Source organism: Manacus candei, unplaced genomic scaffold, assembly GCF_025592945.1.
Source record: "Manacus candei isolate 608988 ecotype Guabito, Panama unplaced genomic scaffold, ASM2559294v1 h1tg000049l, whole genome shotgun sequence".
Taxonomy (NCBI): Eukaryota; Metazoa; Chordata; class Aves; order Passeriformes; family Pipridae; genus Manacus; species Manacus candei.
Genome location: NW_026138097.1, coordinates 27,979,216 through 27,997,253, shown reverse-complemented (window position 1 = coordinate 27,997,253; position 18,038 = coordinate 27,979,216). Strand labels below are relative to the sequence as shown.

General features: G+C 34.9%; 1 protein-coding gene across 1 annotated transcript in view; it reads right to left on the bottom strand.

Moving 5' to 3' along the window:
• The window catches only part of DNAH5 (dynein axonemal heavy chain 5), a 115,147-nt gene that overhangs the window by 25,339 nt on the left and 71,770 nt on the right, over positions 1-18,038 (bottom strand). The window contains exons 50-60 of the mRNA XM_051799352.1: positions 17,448-17,671; positions 15,471-15,666; positions 13,446-13,618; positions 10,857-10,987; positions 9,874-10,027; positions 8,969-9,236; positions 8,151-8,382; positions 5,999-6,113; positions 5,581-5,757; positions 2,309-2,512; positions 754-933 (exon numbers count right to left, since the gene is read on the bottom strand). Coding sequence (XP_051655312.1) covers positions 754-933; positions 2,309-2,512; positions 5,581-5,757; positions 5,999-6,113; positions 8,151-8,382; positions 8,969-9,236; positions 9,874-10,027; positions 10,857-10,987; positions 13,446-13,618; positions 15,471-15,666; positions 17,448-17,671 — 2,054 coding nt within the window. The remainder of the gene's footprint in view (positions 1-753; positions 934-2,308; positions 2,513-5,580; positions 5,758-5,998; positions 6,114-8,150; positions 8,383-8,968; positions 9,237-9,873; positions 10,028-10,856; positions 10,988-13,445; positions 13,619-15,470; positions 15,667-17,447; positions 17,672-18,038) is intronic.

Sequence of the window (18,038 nt, the reverse complement as noted above, 5' to 3'; positions counted from 1 at the left end):
TATCATTCAGCAAAACTTATTACTTATTATTACAACATGCTAACTTCCTATTGCAGATAGCTGCAGTTAAGCAATTGGTTTAACAACAATTAGAAAAAAATATTTAAAAAAATTTCTGGGAATACCAGTCATTCTTCACCTGACACAAAAGTTAGTCTGACCTAGCTTGCAGAAGAGACTGACGCCACTAGAAGCCTATTCAATGTCTTCAACCAATATGCTTTGTCTAACTACAAATCTTACTTCCCTCTTGGTCTTTGCTACTGTAAATACAAGCTATTCTGTGTTAGAATCATGCTTGACCATGTTCTTCCTGACTTTCATTCTAAATATTTGGGCCTGTTTTTCTCTAAATAACACTGATGAACAGTCTCTGTACAGTCTGCTTATGAACTGAGATCTGGAACATTAAGAGAACCAGATCGAGGGGTTTTTTTCCTACTTAATCCCTAATTAAAGTAAAGCAACTGCAGTATTGAATTTAACAAGATGACAAATGTTTCAACCCCATTCAGAAGGTGTCCAGAGGCATAAAACTGCACAATCTCTTTCATAGTTTTGACGACTTAAAAGTGCAAGTACATTTAAAATAGATTTTATTGCAGAATTCCAATGTTCGAGAGAATCATTTCCTAGAGAGACAAGCACCAGTTCAAATAAAGCAGATGGCATTTCCAGCAGATTAAATTCTCAAGTGCAAACAGGTGGGAGGAGAAGGAGAAAAGAGTGTTTGTGAGTGACTAACAGACATACCTTTAAGGGTAATACTTCTCTGTTGATGGAAAAAAATACAGCCATAGCTTTGGTCCATGAGCAAAGGCCAGCAACATTCCCACATACTCTCTTAGCTGTCTCAATGTTGTAGTCCGCCATTTCAAAATAAGGGCTCAAAAGTTCTACCACTTCTTCATTAATTGTGTCCTTTGGAAATTGCTAAAGAAAAATTTAAAGAGTGTAATACACATAATGTATGTAACAAATGCAAAATATACACATGTTTTAGAACACACAGAACACTATGAAGATCATAAGTGTTACTGACAAACAACTAATACGAAGGTCTTTGTCTCATGCATCTTTGAGAACTTTACAAAGTCATTCAACTCTGTTCTATATTCTTACAAAATGGAAAAGTTTGCCTTCATTTATGATCTTTGCTATCTTACACTCACTATTACCATTACACAGCTAATTGTTGATATAAAATATCACTAATATCCTGCTAGAAGTTTCCTTTTGCTTAAGACAGAATAAGTGCCTTAGCAATCTTCAAAAAGAAAAGGAAATGCTTAGCTCTGGTTCATAAACATACATTCCACAAAACAGCCAGCTATCTTATCCTTAAATTACTTTATCTCATTAGTGGAATGTATTTCAATTTAAAGAATTTATTTTGACTCTCTCTTTTCTCCAAAAAACATATTTTCCATTTTTCCTTCTCAAAAGCTCTCAATTTTCTCCCTCAAATTTATTTGCGAGGCATAATGAAAGTCTATTATTGACGAACTTGAAAAATAGCTATTCCCTGAAGCACAAACAGGTTTAGTTATGCACAAGCAAAATGAAAGGTTGAAGTCCTTCAGTAAATAAAAAATCCCTACAAGTAAATGCAATGTGAATATTACATGAATAACATCTATGGCACTACCAACCATACAAAGCTGGTCAAGCCTGATTTCCCACTAGATCAATGACAGATTAAGGAAACTCAAAAAGCAGAAAACAGTGATGATAACATCCAGTGGGGTAGGACAAGGTACCATTTATTCCAACGAGATGAACTGTAATATTATTAGTTTAAGTTATGAAAATGGATTTGTTTAGTAGTTACTCTTTCCATTTTCCTAGACCCATGCTATGGACATGAAACCCCCAAAATTTAAAAAATTCTGGTTGCGTTCACCCTAATAATCAACTATTCTTTTGCAAGCCAGTGCAGAAGTTGTAATGTTGAAAATTAATGAAAAGTTAGATAAGAGAAAAAAAGATATTTTCTATCACCTTTATTGAAACAGATAAGTAATGGCTATTCAAACTAAATGCTTAAAGCTTTGAATCATTTGTCACTGAAAGTAATTTCATTGCCTTATTTAGGAAAAACTACAATTGACTTATGACATGACTTTGCCAGAAGGATTCAAATTTATTTCATTATGACATACTTATTTTTAAGCCCTTAACATTTCAGATCTATTGTGTGTGTGATTTCCCTTGCACATTTGTTCTCCTATGAACACCAGAGAAAACATTGTCCCTTATTTTCCTACATTAAAAAAAAAGTATATGGAAAAGAAGGTTGCACAAGCACCTGTAGGTTCTGCAAGAAGTTCCCTGCTGTCATAAGTTTCAAAGATTCTTGCCACGATGGGACAGTACAGCGTTTTTCCTGATCAATTTTCACACTGTTCACTTTACGCTGGAAGAGCAGTAACACGCAGTCCATGATACGCATGATGAGGTGGGGAGGTCGTCCCAGTGTGCGCACAGTGGCAATATCTGTAGGTTTTATTGTCTGTGAATTTCAAACAAAAGGTAAAGCAATTACTGTTATTGTTTATTCAGTAAGACAGAGCACAAGCTCGCCAACAGTATTAATCCCTGGGAGAAAAATAATTACTTATATTTAGATTTACTTTTACCTGTAAAAAGCATGAAGCTAGAAGGACTCTCCAACCAGATTTTCCCTACTAACTCCTATGAACTCCTAGAAAACCTCAGCACAGCAGCACCTAACAACCTAAAACTACCATGTATAGTTTGGACAAAGTGAAGAGCAAAACAGAAACATCTTGACATTTTACTGATTTTTTTTCAAATGTATATATATTGACCAGGAACCGAGTCTAGAAAGGAAAATACATTCTGTTGACATCTAGTAAATGAAGGTGAATTAAGGAAACCAGTGAGAAGGCCTGATATATGTATAGATTTTCACCTGCTGATCCATCTTACTGGAAACATTCCTGGTGTAGAAGCAGGCCTGTGAGAAAAATACATTATAATAATGTATGAAAACCTAGGCCCTACTAATTAAGGACAAGTAAGCCTAGGGTGCAAGTCTAACACTGTAACTCACAACTCTACTGTAGTCATGAATCAGAAAGGATTATGAGACAAGTCTACTGAAGATGTCTCCTTAGAGAAGAATCAATTAGAGCAGTAGAGCTTAACTGCACCACATACAGAGCAAAAAACACTGAACAGTAGTAACTGCTGATGGGCAGACACACTCTAGAACAGGCACAACTCTGATTAGAAGCACTGCTTATCCACAGGCAGTTTAATCGGTTCAAGTACATTACAGTGGTAAACAGTAAGCAACAGGTTATTGCAAGTGTTATGACACCTTGCTTCTAGCCTAGCACATGCCTTACTGGGAATTCATGAAAGAAGATTTTAATTACTTGTGTCTATACTTCAGTAAAGGGATTGTAAATTATTGCAGATTATCCTTCTGATGGCCTTATGTTTCCCCTTATGTTTTGCTGCTCATTGGGTTCAGTGTGCACCAAATAATTCAGCAGAGTTTTTCCAGATATCTGCGTGGGAACTTTAACCAGTGTTTCTTAGTGACTGTTAGGAAATTCAGCCCAACCTTTTTTGCTAGCATCCAAATTGTGGCAAAATTGTTGCATTTAATTTCTATTTATTTATTTACTTACTTATAATTGTGCATTTAGTGTGCTATTTTTATTGCAGGGAAAAGTGCATCTAACTTTTATTGAACTTCGACAATTCTTACTCAAACTTTAAAAAAACTAATCTCATTATATGTTTAGAAATGCTTATAAACTGTTCTGTACCTACCTGTCTCTTAACATAGCATTTACCAATCCTAAAATATGTAAAAAATTGAGTGAAATAGCTAACTGCAAATTTATTTTTTCCATCTGGGTAGCGACCTTTATATTTATCAAATATTTTAATAGGTTTTTGTCCAAACTGCAAGCAGAATTCTACTATTGGAATCCCTAGATGGAAATTTGCAAACCTGTAATGATTATGAGAATCATTTTTTGAAAGATGCAGACTCATATAGAGAATTTTCTTGCTTAAGGGAGTTTCTGAATGAATGAAAGAATGCCTGCTGAGAACACATATATACATGCTGATAGGCTTGTTTTCACGATAGTTTGCCAATCCCCTTTAGACACAAGCAAAGCAACTTATAGAAAATGCAAGAATTTCAAAATTAAGCCCAAATACCTTTGCCCATTGTGAAGTCTCACAATAATGCTAGTGTAGCTTTTTTTATAATTGGATTTTCATTAGCACCCTACATTTCAAGAAGAGCAGTATTGTTTTGGTTCAGCAATTTTAGTCAAAGTCAGAAAGTAAGCTATAATAAGATGCAGGACCAAACACAGAACACTGGTGCTCTCTTTATACCTCAGACACTGACCAGTTAACATTGTTTGGGGCTTTTTCACTTGTCAGGATACTTGGCCACCACTGGGTTAATTGTTTTGTTGTAGCTTTTTTAACCTTTTTCCTGTAGCTAAGTATCAGGATCTTAGGATCTGCTCTTATTCCACTCTTACCAGCTGTCATGTCATCAGCCAGCATTTAGACTTTCCCACTCTGCCCTTTAGGAATCACAGCAGTCAGAGATTGTTAAACATCTCTCCCTCGAAGTGAAGTCATACATTCAGAGGATCCATGAAAACTTTTCTATATTAGATTATCATGGCATTCCTTCAAATCAGTCTTTAACCGTCACAACTGATGGCAGTCTTTAAAGTGGAAAGGAAAACTTTCCAGTAAATCTACATAAAAACTTTTATTTATTGTTTTGAGGTTTTTTTCTTCTGAGGTTTTTTCTTCATTCTTCTCAGTTTCTTGAGATGCCAGATCCCTACTAGCCTCTGATAGGTATACTTCAAATTCCACTACTGCTGTTCACAGAAAAATGCCTTGAGGAACATTCTCATACAGTCAGCTGAACAGGCATTAAAAGAAAATATTACAAAAGATCAGCTAACATTAATCTTTGTTCATCTTAAAGATATGGACAAAGTGTTATCATTCTATTAAAAAAGCTTTACAAAAAGAGTATTTTGAAAGAAATGAAGTCCCATGGTGAATGCTAGAAATATTGGTAATGTCACAATTCGTAGGAAAAAATAATTATTGTTTTTTAAGACAGAAAATAGTGGACCAGCAAACCTATTCAAAATGCAATTTATTTGTGAAAACTTAAAATAGCAGGTTTAGATATGGATGGAATTATAACTGGTTTTACATGGAAAGCACTTCTTCACTCTTTGCACACAAGCTGTTTAGTAACAATATCGACATTCAGATACTGGTCTAATATCAACCTGCAACACATCATATATCAATTACAGTTTCAAATAAAAGTTAAAACTTGCCCTTGTCTGAAAATTGCTTATTTGCAGTTTGGTACTTGCGGAAAAAAAGGAAAACAAAACTGAACCTAAACAGCCTCAAAATACGTATGTTTATTTGCGTACATTTTCTGTCAAATGAAGAGCTATGCAATGCACCTGCAATCTTATATTTCAAACACACCCGTCTTCTTAGTAGTAAAATAATGTTATACATGGTCTAAATACTAACCTGTAAGGCTGCTTCTGCCTCTTCCAAAGCAGGCTTAGCAGCTTCTAACTTCTCTTCAGCAATGGCTTTGTCAACTGAGATACTGTCTACAATAGCTTGAGCTTTGTCTTTCACTTTCTGAACTTCGCCCTTCACGTTCTCAGCAGCTTGTGCTTTTACTGTAACTTCTTTCAATACCTAGAATGTGAGTAAACCCATATGCCAAATATTAAAAAAAAACCTAGTTAAAAGAATGTATTAATTTTTGTTGAAAAATTGTATCAGGTCAATTCCAAAACCAGAAAAATCAGACAAGATAACTTTCTCCAAGATCACTTTTTTCCAACACTTCACTTTACTTGACTGATGTTTTCAAAATAGAAGAAATAAAAGGAGAAAAAAAAATGAAACAGCAGTACATTTTGAAGGTTGTACATACCATGTCAGCTTTTTCATTGGCAATTTGAAGTTCCTTTTCTTTTATCTCCAGCTCTCTGCTTAGAGCAGCCACTGACTCAGAGGCTTCTTTCAGTTTTTCCAGTCCAGTATTTATCCTGGAGTCAAAAAACAAAATAAGAAGCACCTAAATCCCTATGTAATTTACACTCCATTTTCCAAATTATTCCATCTATAGAATGAATCGCATCAATCTGAATGAACAGTAGCAAAAGATGTTTTACACCAAAAATAAAAGCTGGACAGGAACTTTCACAAAAGTACCTAGTGTCTTCAGAATCAATAAAGTGAACAATAAAGTACATGAATAAAGTCTGTAGCTTGAAATTTTACTGTATGTCTTTATCATTGCATAAAAATCCTATATGTTGGTTCCATATATGTCACTGTCCCTGTTGAGCTCCAAGCTGACACTCAAAGGACTGAGTTATATACAACAGAAAGCATTTTCACTAAAATTCTGAGAACTATATCAAATTGCTATTTCTTCTTTGAAGAGGATACTGAAAAGAAACCAAAACAACCAAACAAGAGTAACAGAAAAATAGTATTGCAATAAGACTTCTCTAATTGAGCATTAAAATGCCTCTTCAACAGTGCTTTTTTTCTATCAAAAAGTAAGTCTTCACTTGGGACTTTTCAGGCAAGTTTAAGTGGCCTCTACAGAGACTGCTATTGCAAAGGCTAAGCAGTACTTGGACAGCTGAACAAATACAGGTGAACAGACAAAGTATAGCACCTGCCATACCATGCAACTAAGGTAGAAAGGTTAAGTGAATCAAATTGGCACGCACGAACTAACCTGGTACATGCAAAGGTAGAAAACAGGACCAGACCCCACTGTTTTACAAGTCTTCACTCATAAGGTAACTACAGATTTCTAGCTCAAATTGATTTTGGAACCAAAGAATGTTTCAAAATGAAATAAATAGTCTGAGTCTTTCTTAAAGGTTTCCAGCTCTTTTTGACAACCTTTCAAAATTGAGAAGACCATTTTTCTTAAGGGTGATACCAATTGATACAGTAAATGTTAATTTTACATTATAATTGAGTGGTTTTAACATGATGATATATCTGCAAATAGATCTCATTAGTTTAATAAAGCACCTGAAAAGAGGAATGAGTATATCAAAATCACTTTAATAATCTACAATTATTAAAAAAAAAAAAACAAAAAACTCAGCGGTCTAAGTGAGGCCCTATGATCACAAAACCAAAACCACCAAAGGTATTTCTTATATGTTCATATCAGCAGGACACAACTGTTCAGTAAGAAAATAAAAGTTGCTCTCTGGTAAATTAAATGCTATTGTGAATATATTATAAAATTACATGCTAGATGTTTGTTGACGGTTGGAGTTCAGGAACACACTCAGATGATCAATATGATCCGACGATGTCCAACTTATTATTTAAATGAGTTAACTTTTATACAGTTTAGTTTCTCCCTGGTACATGCTCACAACAAGGTGATTGGATAGCTCAGTCTGTGCACACATCTCCTGCCTTCAGTTCATTGGATCTGAAGCTCTGTCCACGCGGTCTGAGATCATTTTTGCCACCCAAAGTCCCTCCTATGGATCTGCCTTTAGGGGTTTTCTGAGATCCTACAGGTGTTTCTTTATCTCTAGTTTTCCCACAACCTTCTACTATAAACATACTATTTTCTCATCTCTTATAACTATAAACACACAGATAACAAGTATAAACTCACATAGTTTCACACAGTCTGTAAGAATAAACATCACAAAGCTTGCAACTTCCATAGTAATGTCAAGCAAGGCCTACAGAAATGCAGGAGAAATTGTTCACACAGTCTTGCTCTCCCAACAGATGTTTTCTTTTACTCACTAAAAATACATGGGAATAATTTATCTTCACCTCTTTTCCCACCACCCTAATTTTTTATACACCGCTACTCTTTTTTCCTCTCCAAATACATATAGTCTTTAACTTATATGGCAAGAGCAACTATAATACTTGATCAAGTTATACTTTTACATAATTTTAGGAATTAAAAAAAACACCTTTCTGCTGTGCAAGGAGACGAGCCATGCATTGAAATGAGACTTATCAGAATACACCTACCTGGGGAAGGAAACTACAGAAAGACAGTAGTAAACTGATTAGTTTACCTGTTTGCTAATGTTTGTACTTCAGCATGCTTTTCTTTGTATGTGGTTTTATATCCCTGAATAAAGGACAGGTAGGATTTGGGAGTCACATGTGTAGAACGTCTGTATCTTTGAAAGTAATCAGAACACTTTTCTGCCACTCCATCCTGGAATGAGCCCATACACTGCACAATTTCCCTCTTTATATCAGCAGTGCAGTCCATATCAAATGAGGACAGGAAATGTTCAGATACTTGAGAGAGAAAGAAAACATAAATGTAAGTAAGTATTCAGGAAAACAGCTTACAAACAAGGCAGTACAAAACAAGTCAGCATGTATTACGTTGGTTTTCACCCAGTTTCTGAAATCTCAGTCTTCTTTACTCTTCACCATCAGTTTCTGAACTTTATTCCACACTTCTCAGTAAAAAGTACAGCCAAGTATCTGTCATTCTTTCACCTCCAAAGTATGCAACTGCTTTTTCACTCTGAACCTGTCTAACAGCTAGCTACCAGAAACTGGGTAATCACAGCCTTCCTCTGTATGCCCTATCGCAGGCACAGTCACAAATAATCTCTTTCTTTAGTAGTATTTTTGCCTTCTTTACTAATGCCTTTAAGCCATGTTCAAGGGAAAATTTTCTTCAAAATGTGTTCAAAACCTTTCCTCTGTTAGAAATATTTCAACAGCTTAATACAGCAAGCTTTGAAGAAGAAAAGATCTATATCAAATTTTAGAACCAAGTAAGCTTCTTCTGGCAAAATTCAATACAATTAAAATAACTACATGACCACCAGTCAGAAAATTACATATCTGCAAAGATAAAACCTACACATACCTGCCACTAGAGCATCCTTAGGCCATTGGCTGAACCAATCTATAGTGCATCCAGAAATGAGAGCAGGGAACTTCAGAGCTCTATTTCGGAATTTTTCACCTACTGGTGAAAAGCAAAGAACTACATGAAGGTTTTGACGGACTCTGGCCATGAAATAGTCATACACAGCCTCACTGGTTGGAGGTCTACGTGGATGTTGCTTTCTGAAGGAGGGTATGAGGTCATTAATGATCTCATCTACTTCATCCCGCGCAAATAAGTTGGACACCTTTGAGAAAAACAAAGATTTTTCATGTTTTATGAGATGATATAACATAGAATATATAGCATGAGGTACATTAAATACCTAGCATTGTGGAAGGGGACATACATCTCAGACCCTGATATTATTAGGATCCACCTACTCCTTTAAACCACAACTTTTGCTGAAATTATTCCATTAAACACACTGAAACTTAACTTGCTCTAAATGTAAAACCCACTCTCCAATGGCTTTGATTTCTTTGTATTCTAATAACTAGTAGTAATTACTCTGAAACATAACCCTGAGTCAATAAATAAATAAATAAAATCAATAAAACCCATCCCATCCATTCTGGACATAAACTGACCAGACAAAAACTAAATGCTAATGAGGTAGTTAATTTAACAGACAACCTTTTAAAACATTAGTGATGTTCCCCAAGTCTCAATTTTTCTTTAAAGCTATTCTCTTGTCCCTGACAGCTTGTCTTACTCTAACCTAGTATAATACATTGTCTCCATTTTTAAAAATACTCCAATGATAAAAAGCACTTGAGTTTTAGTTTCTGAAAGTGTTCCCCTTGACATATAAAGCAATAATCAAATAAATGTAGTTATTTTACTTTACAATTATACATTTTAAAAAGGAGAAGGCATCTTACCTCTCCTGATGATAAGACATTGTTCAAGTATTCCAAGAAAGACTCATCTTTGATGTCATTGTCTGTAAAAAGAAAACAGATGCCTTTGCCTTGCAGTCCTGCTGTTCTGTATAAGAGTTTCAGATCTTCCACAAAGTTTAAAGTGTTGTATGATCTATGAAAAAAAGAATAGTTGAACAAATATTCATTCCTTTTTTGAAAAGTCTTCTGATTAAAAGAAAAAAAAAACAAAACCAAAAAACCAACAAGTAAATTTAGGTAAGAAAAACTCTCTTGGAATTTAAGGCAAAAAGTTGCTTATTTCAGATAGATCCTCTCATGAGAGCCTCACTAATATGCATTCCTACATGTGAATCTACAATTTCTTCTGTAGCCAACATAGCTGCAAAAGATTTAAAATAATTTAGCTTCTCTAGAATGACATCACATTTGAGTGCCAAAAGTATTTCCTGATCATTGACTTGTCCTACAGACACTTTGGGAGGCTTTCATTCTAAGTCAGAGAAGCATTTATAATTTTTTGTTGTTTTTATATATAATATATGTATATTATATATATATAATTTTTTTAATTTATTTATCTTTTGTGAAATATTTCAAAAGAAACTACATTGGGTTGAATAATATGACAAAATATACTTGGAAAAGACAGTCAAAATACCAACATATACTGACGGTCTACCAAGTAGATCTTCCTACCAAGGGCAGGGATGAGGATGCAACCTCCTCACACTGCCAATATTCCTTCTCATTCTGTGAAACATATGAAACAGTTTACTACTCCAAAGATGGTAAAAGTTCAGAATTATTGTAGAAAATCAAGCAAATGTAATAAGTCTCAAAGGATATTCATGTCTTTCCACTCTGTGTAACAGTACTTAGACTACAGTAAACTTGTTTCTTTCACTGCAGAGACTGGGAACCTGTTTCATTTACAGGAAAAGTTAAAGTACTTATTTACTTTAATTTCAATTAATGCTCACCTTGTTAACACTATCTGGAACATATCATAGCCAGCTATGAAGGATGCCAGTCTTGTCAAGCTCTGCTTTCCTGAGCCACCAACTCCAACTAAAAGAGCATTTCCACGAGGAGTGCGAATCACACGAGAAATCTGTGTAATATACCAGTCGTTTATTGTTACAATGTGTAAAAATTCTATGCTACTGCATTAATAAAGTTACATTATCATTAAGTAAAAAATTGAAATTTTAAGGTTTAATTAAGGGATTCTATATTACTATTCATATATTTAGTGGATATTTGTACTTTGCAATATTTTCTGTAAGCTTTCCAAATAGCATAGCAACCACTCGATTCCATCAGTGTGAATGTTTGTTTACCAGTAGAATTGCATCTCACACTTCCACAAAGTAGAAGTAAATCTCAGCTGTGATTTCTTAGTGATGTGACATCACAGCATGACAGATTATTAAAATTGGGAAGGAAATAATAACTTCCCCAACACCATGACCGCTGGCTAACTTTGGTAAGACTCATCCAGGTTCTTTCATTGTGACCGGAAAGACAAGATGTCCCAGGCATATTAAATTCAGGACAAAAGGTCTTCAGTATTCTCTGCAGCAGGTGATAATACTGCCTTTATAATCAAACTTGTTAAGCTTCTCATTTACTTGACTGTGAAAACACACTGTATCAGTATGAATATTTGATCACAGTGAAACATCTCCCGATTAGATCCCCATTTCTTTCCCACTTTATTATTTATCTTTTAAATCAAAAGGCAGCAGCTACCAACTACTTTAAATTTCCCTTCAATTCAGGACTATGCAATGTAAACAAACAGATCCTTTACAATTCAGAGCAAAAAGATTTTCAGAGTTAATTATGAACTGCATGCAGCACCTGTCCCACTGTCCACAGCCAAAACACAATGCCATGAAACATGGAAACAGGTAGAAGATATTACCTGATGCTGAGAAAATACGTCTTTATGCACAGGAGACAAACTTGCTGCAAGGCTATCAGCTGCAAGAGGGCAGATACTCACAGTACCCAGAAGAGCCTACATCAATACCTAGAGCAGCACAGAGCCAGCTGCCTCTCAAAGGCACAATAATACCAAACATCTGGTTGGCAACTGGACCCTTCTATCCGAGTAATGATGCAGGGTATTGGCTTCTGTTCTCTTTATTATCTTGAATATCCCTTTGATAACGCTAGAATTCCATCATGTCAATAACCAACCTGGCATACCTATTTACTTGCCTTTCCTGAAAATTACTTTTTCTCAAGCTATTAAAAATAGTCATGCCAATTTTCCTCAATTTTAAACCTACTTATTTTATATATTGAGTGTAAGGTACTTGTTATTTTTCATAGGTTAATGTTTTATAAGAAAAGATAAAATCAAGTATGGAGGTTTACTCTAAGCATACTTAGTATTTAACTGGACAGAGAAAATTTAATTTGCACATCACCCTTGAAATATTGCTGATCATTTCAATTATGGCTATTAGATCTTTTCCAGGCAGAGGCGCACAAGCCATAAATTGGAAGCTTTGTTCTCTATTTAAGATATCTCTCAGCTTTAATTCATTCAAGTTTTATTACAAAAGCTCAGATTAGGCATTACCTTAACTGTGCTTATCTAGCTTTCTCTTAGAAGCTGTCTGAAGTCTACACAGTTATTTCTGCTTTCAAGAATATGGAATCAGAGAAGCACTACAAATTCATTTTATCCAAGTGAAGACTAATATAATATTTCAGGTAGATGGTATACCACCTAGCTACCCAAAGGAGAGATTCCTAATAACAGTCTTCAGTGAAGGAAAAAAAAAAAAAAAAAGCAGAACATCATCCGTTTTGCAGAGAAGACCTTAGAAAGAAAGGGACTAATTTTGTGAAATTATAAGAATCTACCCCAGAATTTTGAAAACTGCAGAGTAGTGTGTTTGTCAACTATAATTAAATTTAAATTGTTTAGATATTTAGTATATTCAGTTCTTAATAATTTATTATAAGAAATACAGATAACCTCACTATACAACCGAGACAATGGGGGGGTTAGTGTACAAAAAAGAAAAAAAGGCTCTTCTTTGTATGAGGCCTATGCCGTGTGGACAATTGTATCAAGCTGTGTTGTGCTAAAAGTTATGTTCAGGCCCAATCCATATTCAAAGGAATTTTAAAAGTAGTGAGCATACTGTGGATCTACAAAAGAAGTTTGGACTGCATTTATTCCTGCTCTGCTGCATGTACTCCTTCAGAAGCAGCCAATTATGTCTTAACCTGAATTTCATTTGACTCATTCCAAAGAGAGGAAGGGCTCTCAGAAGAATTAACAAGAAAGGTTGAAATAGAGTTAGAATAGATAGCACCATGATCCCACTAGACATAAAAGATAGATATAAAAGAATAGTTCCATCCAGTGCATTTTCCAAAAAGTTTTTAATAGATTTTAATACCTAGTCACAGAGTGATAGATCAAATATATGTTAGCAATAAATTAGTTGCTTCAGTTTTAGAGGTAATTTACCTTGACTCATGCATACCTCTACTCACAGGAGGGCAAATGGACAACAACAAACGGCAATCCAGCAAGACTGTACCTTAACTAAATGAACCATAGCATCCTCAAAGAAAACCATGTCCATTCCAGTACCACGAACATTCTCATTGTATATTTGTAAAAACTTATTTAAACAATTCCGTAGCTGATGAAATGAGGAAATTGGCTCATAGATTTTGGGAATATCTGATTTAACTTCCTCTGGTTTTTCACCTAGAACAAAAAGCAAATAACAAAACCTTAGCAGCTTAAATAATTGACAAAGGCTCTCTCGGGGCTAAGTAAGTGAAGATAATTAGAAGTCTCACCACACAGAATCAGGCTTATTATACATAATATTATATGTTAGATGTACATACAAGAGCACTGAGTACACTCTGCCTACAAGGTATCAATGTAGAGAAGACTGAAATATAAGTCAGAACACATACTGAGAGTAAAGAGTGACCTTTAATGTGAATATTTATATCCACACAGAAAACATCATGTTGAATTGAAATATAAATGCAAAATGAAGAATATATTTCTCAAAATGCCTTTCCTTCCTGGTGACAGTTTAAATGTGTCTGCCCTGTAAGGCCCCTTTTTAGGAGGCCTAAAAGTTGATGTTTGAGCTATTTCATCTCAAGTCATTGTGTATTTATCTCAGGGACAAATATGTTGTGCTTTTACAATCCAGAGATAACAGGAGTATATGCAAACATATCACTAACCTGAGCATAGGGCTATTTGAAACTGATGCCAAATGTAATTTTTTTATATATTTAAGAGCTCAGAAATCCAGATCCTGCTCTTACACTTCCACCATAATGGGCAAGACTTTGTCCCATTGTAAGGACAATTACAAACAAAATTGCACTTGTTAGTGTTTTCACTTAAAGCCAAAACAAGGGGGTTCTCAAGGCTCTGACAAACATACATTTATATTGCAGACAAAACGTACCTTTCTACATGAGGGCCTCCTATTTTGTATTTAGATGAAGTTTCATGCTAAAAGGCACATTACAGGGTAGGCACATTTAAACTGTCACCAGGAAGGCAAGGCTTTTTGAGAAACACATTCTTCATTTTGCATTTCAATTCAACATGATGGTTTCTGTGCAGATTTAAATTTTTACCTTAAAGGTCAATCTTTACCCTCTCTATATGTATTCTGACTTATATTTCAGTCTTCTCTACATTGATGTAGTTTAGCAAGTTATTTAAGGATGTAATTGTTTATTTTCTCACACCAGTTTGCTTTTACTTCTATTTGATTCCTTTCAATCAAGTATTTCCTATCCTTTACTCTCCTTTTCTCACTGCCTTATGACTACTTCAGTTGTACAAGAAGAGATTCAAATGGCATTTGGCCATTCACACCAGTCTTTTATTGCCTCCACTATCCATCACTAAACTGATGCTAACACAGATAATTGAATCATCCAAGGCTTAAATAATGACCGTCCCCTAAATTCAAACAACTGTCTTCTGTTCTTTTGCATCTACTAACAAATATTCTCAGGTCATTTAGTAAAGTCAGTGATACTGTGTTTTTGTTTGAAGGATATAAAGATATTGTTATAAGCCATATGGGTTATTCAAGAGATATAACTAGCATTCAGGAAAATTTGATTTAATAGTCATTTGTTATAAAATTATGTAACAGTTATTTCCTAAGAAGTATTGTATTAGCCCAGAGTCAGTATTTTTTTACCAGATTTCTAGGGCATGGTAGCTATATTGCAATCCTTTATCTAGTACAGCAACCCCACAGCTTCGAGTCATTCATAAAACACTTCTTTGATCACTCTGGCAGTCTTGTCTATCTGCCACATAAATGTACCTGGAAGTAAGGCTCTCATATATAAGCAACCTGGATATAAATACAGACTCAGAAATCCCATTAATATAAAGATGTGCCACATCCAATAACACAGACTACCTTCAATGTCACTGGACAAAACAGAAACCCTTACACATAAATTTATTATGCATTTTTTTTAAATATTTTTCTTAGCATCTGTGATTATCATATCCCTTCCCTATTCTTGTCATCTCCTTGGTTATCAGAGCCCATCATTACCAGTTCTTGTAGGTGTATCTCTCAAGAAGTCAACAAAGAATGCATCTATTTCATGACCCAGCAAAGCTTTAGTCTCTTCAAATTCCTCCTCAATGAGTTTTGCCACAGTTGCATGAAACCAATTAACATCTTCTGCAGCTGTGAAACGATCAGCAATAACACACTTACATTCATGCTTCCACAGTTTTATCAGCACCTATATACAAAAAAAAATATATATATATTGAATATCTTTGGTGAGGGAGATTCCACAATTTCTCTGGACAATCTCTTCCAGTGCATACTCATCCACACACTAAAGTCTTCCTCATATTCATATGGAACTTCATGTGCATCAGTTTATGTCTCTTGTCCTATTGCTTGGCACCACCAAGAAGAGCCTGGTTCAATTCTCCTGACACCTCACTTTTAGATATTTATACACACTAATGAGATCCCCTCTCAATTGTCTCTCTCAAGGCTGAACAGGCCCAACTCCCTCAGCCTTTCCTCATAAGACAGATGTTCCAGCCACTTAATCATCTTTGTTGCACTCTGCTGGACCCACTCCAGGAGCTCCAGGTCTCTCCTGTACTGAGAGCCCATTAGGTTTGCAAAGAAGCCATACCAACTTAAAAACCTTTATTTCTTTATCTAAAAATCATATTAACTTTAGAAAAAAAACAACAGTGTTTTGGGAGTTTCTTCAGAAGACAAACCTTGAGGTTCTTATTCTGCCCAATAGCAACTTAAGCTTACATTCAGTTAACTGTGCAAGGAGCCTTTATCTAGTATTCCAAACTGAAGTGCATTTACCAATGAAGATTTTATTTCCCTAGCCCTAAAACCATATCCACACCTGTTTACACATGTTTAGGTACTGATAAACCACTTTTGTAACTACCAATCCTACAGCCAAAGTAGAGAACAAAAAAAAAAAAACAAACACAAAAAAGTATAAGTGTTTATATTATTCCTTCTCCAAATTCAATATACCTTTCAAGTCCTTCAGTTTGGTCACAGGATGCAGGAGGAAAACCTGACAGGTTCTTAATACTAGCAGCACTGTTTCAGTCCCACGCTACTGCTACACAGTAGTAGAAAAAAATTCCAAGTACTCCTTGAAGACTTGTTTCAGCCTACAGCACCACATACTGTGTCAAGTCTCAGAACTAACATGTAAATTTATACAGTCACATTTTGAGCAATTGTTTGTTATACTTCAGAAGATTATTAATTGAGAATATATATACATATATCTTAGTGCTCTATATTTTTAGCTTCAGAAATTAAAATCCATTCTAAAATTTAAATTTTAAATGCATTACAATTCAGGAGCTTATTCAACAAGCAGGGATGTACATTAAACATAAAGTGATTATATAACCCAAATATCTAAAAAGTTTTCCATGACTACCATAAACATTGCTTTTACAGCACTTCATGTTTCAGAGCCCAACACTCTAGATAACTTCACCTTAAAACAATTAAAAGAGAAATTATGTTTTTCTCGAAGAAAGATAGATTATTGAACAAAAATATCAGTATGACTTGTTACTACTTCTTCCTTTTAAACCGTAAGCCAGAAATCATTTGTTAGACAGATAATATGTAGTGACTGAAAGCCTCAAGACAATAATTGGAAGGTGGAACTATTTAATTTTTTAATCAATATATAAGCATTTTCATTGGGTTAAAACAAGTTCATTACTTCTCATAATTTTATCTTCTCAATTCTTTCCAAAAAAGTAGCATTTGTCAGCAACAGAAAGTAGAAGCAAAGTCTCTTGTGTAAAAGAATCAGGTTTTGTTATAGTTTTCAACAAAGTTGTCATTTCAGTTGGTACTGTAAAAGCTGGACTAAAACGTCTTTTCCTCAAAAAAACACTGAAATTTCATTTTTTAAAACAAATTCAAATGCCAAGATAGATTCTTCATTCTCTTTCCTACAGTAATTATACACTAATTATAACAAAGTCACTGATGTGCTGCACTTACCTTTGGTTCATTGATCACTTCTGATGTAGCGTTCAGCATTCCTTGCCAAATCCTCGAGAGGTCTCGAAGGTTGAAGACATAATGAAACTTGGCTGGTGTGGGCAACATTTTTAGCTTGGTAATCTGCCACAGTCTGCGTGTCAATGGAACCAATTTGGCTACTGTTTTCTTCACATCATCTGAAAATCCACGTTCACTACAGTAGTGCCCTTCTCCAATTACACCTGAGGGAAAAAAAAAATGCCAATTTAAAAACACACTAGGGCAATGCTAAGAGCAATGATCATCTGAAATTTCTTTTTCTTTTTTTATAATCCCCCAAACCTTTTCCAGTTTGTTGAAATGGCTTTCCAGTCTTTATTCAAATCTTGATTCACCTGTTCTTAACACCATTCTGCCACCAGCTCGCTCACTGGTTATTTAGCTTTTAATTAACTGTGCATTAAAATGTTCTTTTTTCTCCCAAAATAGCTTCCACTGCCTTTCAATAGCTAACCTTTTCTGAGAAACCAGTATTATCCTGTCCTTTGTGAAAGTCTAGTCATTAGTCACTTATTCTTAGCACCAGCAGCACATGAGCATCTCTCTAGC